The sequence below is a fragment of the Patiria miniata genome, unplaced genomic scaffold, assembly GCF_015706575.1.
Source record: "Patiria miniata isolate m_02_andy unplaced genomic scaffold, ASM1570657v1 HiC_scaffold_29, whole genome shotgun sequence".
In the NCBI taxonomy this organism is placed as follows: domain Eukaryota; kingdom Metazoa; phylum Echinodermata; class Asteroidea; order Valvatida; family Asterinidae; genus Patiria; species Patiria miniata.
Window position 1 is genome coordinate 24,006,581 of NW_024037068.1, and position 6,310 is coordinate 24,012,890.

The 6,310-nt window shown below is 40.6% G+C and overlaps 1 protein-coding gene across 1 annotated transcript; it reads right to left on the reverse strand.

Moving 5' to 3' along the window:
• Positions 1 to 2,062: 2,062 nt before the first annotated feature.
• Positions 2,063 to 6,037, reverse strand: LOC119735416 (E3 ubiquitin-protein ligase TRIM56-like). Its single transcript, XM_038209116.1, has 2 exons — positions 4,744 to 6,037; positions 2,063 to 2,682 (listed from the first exon to the last, which is right to left on the reverse strand). Exons 1-2 carry the CDS (start codon positions 6,035 to 6,037, stop codon positions 2,063 to 2,065), a joined length of 1,914 nt encoding a protein of 637 aa, XP_038065044.1.
• Between the last annotated feature and the right edge of the window lie 273 nt (positions 6,038 to 6,310).

A 6,310-nucleotide genomic window follows, 5' to 3' on the forward strand; every position in this document is an offset into this window, starting at 1 on the left:
AATCGTACTTTATTATACAATAATCAAGAAATATGCAGTAGTGATTGAGTTTTGATGGGGTTGTTAATTATCAGGGTCACTTAATTACACTTGGGAGTTAACTGACAGCTTCAACCAAGCAGCAACGCGCACGCTTGAACAATGCACCCAATGTAAACAATGCACTGCTAAGTCAACAATGTACACTAATGTAAACAATGCACGGCTAAGTCAACAATGTACACTACGGTAAACAATGCACACTAAGTCAGCAACGTTCACTCAGTAAACAATGTACACTAAGTAAACAATGTACACTAAGTCAGCAACGTTCACTCAGTAAACAATGCACACTAAGTAAACAATGTACCTAAGTAAACAATGCACACCAATGTAAATAACACACGCCAATGTAAATAACACACGCCAATGTAAGCAATGCACGCCAATGTAAGTAATACACGCTGTCAGCCTTAACCTGATTTACGCCTTACCCATGCAAGCTAGCGTCAGCATCGTACCGTACATTCACTTGTACGGCTGCGCGTCAGCATCACACAGCGTAACTTCAGCACAGTCAGGGCCAGCGCCTTACACAGTGCGCGTCAGCATTACCCAAAACACAGAACGCGAGCAATACACGACAGTACTCTCCGCTGTCCACAGCACAACTCCTCCGCGCGATCACGTGAATAGCCCTCACGTGAACATGCATACGCCGCACAAACACAAATGCATGCACTAAACCTATGGGCCTTAGGCAACCAATAGCGTACGCGCATTCAGCCACTGGGCTCTTATGCTCCGCCCAGTCACCAACACACAGTGAATTTACGTTAGTGCAATAGGGATGACGTTGTAAATAAACTAGCTATAAGTCCCTACACTTTCCGCTACAGTAATGAATGTTAAGAATGTAAACAGCATTTTTTTTACAACAGATTCTACCGAATATTCGTGTAGTAATAACGAATAATTTAAGTCTGTGGATTTATTAGAGTCAGGATATAAATTTGTTAAATTATTTTAGGTAATGTAGAAATACATACGTAAGCTAGCTGTATGTACATGCTAGTAGTTATTTTTGTGAACTTTTTTTTAAATCGGGCATGAACTTATGACAGAAAAGAGTAGATAATTCCACAGAGTGGACTACGTATCTCATACAGGAATTGCAATTGTGCATTAAAGGGATCATGCAATGTAATATTTTAATGCGTCCTTGAACATGCACCTGCAGACAAACATCAAATTAAGCAAATGAGTCAAGGATTTAGTAAAGAGTTATAGCAAAGCCAGAACTTTGAATGAGGCAAAATGGACCGGTGTTACATAATAGTCTTCGTTTCAAAAACCACTGAACCGAATCCAAAAAGAAATTAACATAAGAAAGCAAAAGGTTTGTGTTCATTAATTTTATTTAAGGTTTGTGTTCATAAATTAAATTTGAGGAATTCTATAAACAATTAAGAACGTTGATACGTCCTACATGCGGACATTTTTGGGGACGCCTTGTATACTGCAGTTTTAATAGAACTTGTTATATGATTTTAACTTATATACATGTGTGGCTTGAGTCCTTTTTACCACAAATCAAAAATGTAATTAATGTTTATGTTTTATTACCTTATATGCCAAATACTTCCGCAATGGCTGATAGAAATAAAAATAGTTCGAGTAACGACCTTTGAAAAAATTTCACCGACAATATTTTTACCTTTACAAAAATGATATAATTTGAAGTTAAACGCTAATTGTCAATTTCTATTGCAAATTGATGTTTCAAGAGTTTTGAGACATATGTTGTTGCGTATAAACTAAAAATTGTTTCTCCAAGCATTTAGAAGTACGTATTTTCAGATTCATTACAGATCAACTGTAATGCAACTATACCTACGCAGCTCTCCAATGACATCGCAGTCATTCACTTCAGAAACAGATACATTTGTAGTCGAAATAATCTTCAACGCAATAGGCCTAAACACAGCGAAGTTAGTCAATCGTTGGTAAATTGACATAAGATTCCACTTTCCTTGAAAACACGGGTGGAAAGGCGGTTTTATGCTCGATGTTTTCGTTGGCATCACACCTTGTGGTAGATCTTGATTGAGTGCAGGTCAGCCACTGCCAGCTGCTGCCCATCGGCTGTGAATGTGATTCCACAGGGGTTGTAGAGCCCCTGGGCCACGCAGCTGACAAACTGACCTTCACAGTTATAGTGGTGTATGTGACCGGTGTTGACTTTACCTGTGATCACTGCAAGGTAGATACCCGAGCTGTTGCTGCATACACCCCTGCAGCGTTTTACTCGGTAACCGTCAATGGTTGGTTCGATGGCGCCGACTGTAACAGCGTTGCCGTCAGACACCTCCACTATCTCTACTAGTCCCTCTTCGTCATCACTGATCGCAATCCAACCATTGCTCAGTACAGCCAAGAAGCTAGGTCGTATCTTCACCGTAATGGTGTGTAGGATCTTACCATTCTTGGGATTGAGCTCAGTCAACACCTTCCGCTTCTTCTCACCCACTATGATGTTACCATTTGGCATGATAGCTACGCTCGTGAGCTGCACCCCTGTCTTGCCAACCTCACTCTCCTGTAGTGTGCCAAAATTACGTGCTGGCTTGGTGTCCCTATGGTAAACCATAATCTTGCCGGGGTTAGCACACACCCACTGATTCGATACAGCAACGACATCATCTGAAAATTAAAAATAATATTGAATAAGATTATTCAGATAACTGAATAAGCAATTACTATTGTCAAGTTATATAAATAAATTACTATTAATAAATACATTTCTGACTGAGAGTCAAGTGATTCTGCTCCAATAATTCTGAATTCACGCTGAGTATTTTGAAACGCATATGGAAAGTGAACACATGAGGGTTTTGATCAAAAACATTTTTTTTCACCAATATAATGGTGGTCATAAAAATGTGGATGTCATAATAAGGTCAGTGTTCCAGTGTTGTTGAAGAATTTACCTGAATCATTTTCAACAGTATAGGGAAATGGTTTTGGGGGTGTGGCACTCTCTTTTTATCTAACTAGATATTTGGATATTTTCACAGTGTGTCCACTTTCGAATAGTGACTTGGATGTTGTTAACTATTCTGTTCCCCCTTTTTATTTGAGGGGGGGGGGTGCTTTAAAATTATGTCTTTCTTTGGAAGGTCTTTTTTCTATTATCCATTGCAACTAGTGTTGTACAATGAGAGTGATATACATCGCGTCCCAAAATACCCAAAACAGTTTTTGCGAGGCTCTATCATCGCCGCGGAAACGCGTACCGCCATTATTATTATTTTTTTTATAAACATTCATTTTAAAGCTTGAAATCTTAATTTGTCACTGGTAATTATTGGTTTGATTTTCAAAAGGTTTTTTGAAATTATTCATGTCAAAAACAAACTCAACCGGTTTCAAGGAAAATCAATCATGCGCATTTTTTTCTAATGTGGAAATGCTTCATCATGTTGATGATGAAGCGATCTCGTTGTCTTTTAGTTTCTGCCTTTTCTTTTCGTTCCATGTAGTCTACACCTGGAATAAAATCACAATATCGTTCTTCGTTTCAACTTCAATGTGTTTTTTAATACTCAATTGACGTGCAAATACGTACCTTTTCAAAAAGCGCGCTTAAAGTGTGACTCGTGTTTCCATCTGATGTACCGCATCATCGATTTTCCTTGAATAATTTTTTAAACTCTTTTGAACAACAAACCAATATTAGCCAGGGATAAAGTTGAGATTCCAAGCTTTAAAATGGTATCAAAATAATGACGGTACGTGTTTCCGCGCCGACGCTATAGCCTCGTGAAAACCACTAACACCGCACTGACACAGTGCTTTCAGATGATTTGATCAAGCTATTTAAATAGGAAAATAAAGTTATATGAAGTCGTGGAAAGTGAGGTCGGGGACCCTGTTGTCCCCCCAGTGGTTAACCGTCAAGAGAATAGACGGATAACATTTATTCCGGCGGCATGCAAATGAGAGTCCAACGCCTACCCCATTAAAAACTACTGTGATTTTACGCCAAAAAAAGAACATACAGCAGACTTTCCAATTTGATTAATGGGGTAGTGCAGATCAAATCGATTGGAGGACCAATGACATGTACGTACTTGGTTCTCCGTCATTTAAATTTCAATGCAGTTAACTTGAGAAAATGAACTGGATAAAAAGAGACGCAGGCCTATATGTAGGTGTCAAAATGACATGCATCAATGAATGCCGTTGCCTACTGAAGACAATGACGCTCTCTTCTTAGCTAGACAGTTCTTTGGATATGTTCACAGTGAATCAAAAAGTGACGTTGCTGCTGTTCATTTTTATCCGTTCCTTTTTTAAACCAACACCGTACCGACACAGATGATATGATCAAGCTAGTTGAATTAGAGGATAAAGTTGTATGACGACATGGAAAGTGAGGATGGGGACCCTATATCGTCTCCCCAGTGGTCTAGTGGATAGACGATGAAAATACAAACGTGACTCCAACTCCTCGACTAAAATAATTGAGATATTGCGCAAAAAAAAAAAACATACATGAGATCATAGTGTGGATCAGACCAATTACAGGACCAATTAAATGTATACATGTACTTTATTGGTTCTTTTTTGTTTACATATTGTAGCAAAAACAGACGCAGCTACCAAAATGGCATATATGCCTACATCGAAATGGCAGTAGGCCTACACACATGTATAACTCCCATTGCCTACTGAAGACATTGACAGGTAAAAAGAACTCACTTGCATTGATCGGAATGGAGCTCTTGGTTTGTCCCCGGCTGTTGCAGATTACCACTCGCTCGTTCTTCCAGTCGGCCACTGCAATCTCGTCAGGTTCAGCAGCAGCAGCAATGCCTCTGGCTCTTTCAAATTCCCCTGCACCACCCCCCTGCTGGCCGAATTCATGCTGCAGTTCCCACTTGTCTCCTTCCTGCTCTACCTCGCCCAGATCGATGTCACCAACTGTCTGACTCTTCTTGAACCTCAGATACCAAAGTTTGTGATGATACTGCGGAAGATGCTGGCTGCTCACCTTTGTCAAATCCTTGCTGATCACGGGGTAGAGTGAAAGGAAATCGAAATCCGATGCACTGCTCTCCACTTCCTTGCCGGTTTCCATTGAATGCCTCTTTCTCTGCAGCATGTCACTCAGTGTCTTCTCGTGCTCATCCAGTCCCTTGTTTTGCTCCCGTTCCTGGGTTGTGATCTCAACCAGGAGTCGTTTCTCTTCACATCTAACCTTTGCAATGACCTCAGCAGCTCTGTCCTGCACCCCCTTTCGGGCCTTCACCATGTTGTCCTGGACTATCTTCTTTGCTTCAATAGTGTCTTGCAGAGACAACTCGAGGCCTTGTATGTCTCTACCTAAAGCAGGCAAGCTCTTCTTCAGTGACTTTCTGTATTCTCTTGAAGCCGTTCCGATGGCAGTGATGTCATGTGTGGCAGTGGGATGATCAACAACTGTGCAGCCTTGGCAGATCAGCTCATTACATGTCTTGCAATAGAATTGCTTCAAACCGTCATTGTGATTGTGGCATTTGTACTCATCATGTTTTCGTGCGACACCGATCTTTCCCTGACGAATTTCATCTAAAGTTGGTACCTCATGGTTTGCTGACACTGGGAACCGTAAGTGTGCCTTGCGGCACGTCGTACAGATGTTCTTTTCACAGTCGAGGCAGTGATACAAGGCCTCGTTATCCTCGTCGCATGTCTCACAGAAAAGCTTCGAGTCTACTGAGCATGCTACCTTCTCCTGTAATTCAAATTCCTCGATCAGACCAGCCAGATGGAAGTTAGTCTTGAGGCCGTGTATGCCAGACATTGGAAGTATCGTCTCCTGACGACACTCGGGACAAGGGATTTCTTTTGCTCCTTGGTAACTACCATCATGATATTTCACTAGACATTCTACACAGAAGTTATGTAGGCAGTCCAGTACTTTGGGCTTTTTGTATTTATCTGTGCAGATGCTGCACTCAAGATGAACACTGATCTTCTCAAAAGCAGAGCCTACCGATGCCGCAGTAGCCATCTCTGTGAAAAACAAAGAATAGCATCCTACATGACGCTCAAGGGAAGTAAAATCAATCGAATAATGACATCTGTAATGTACGGTGGAAACTGGGTATACATTTCTTTGTTCAGTCTATTCAATAATTGACATCTTACACCGTCCTCTTTTTCAAAAGAATAAAATTCTGCATGACACTTTCGGCCAACATACACGCCAGTTTTAAACGTGCTTGTTTAAAATCGGCCAAACACATATTTCCTTGGTCAAGTAAAGATGTCCTACATAAATATT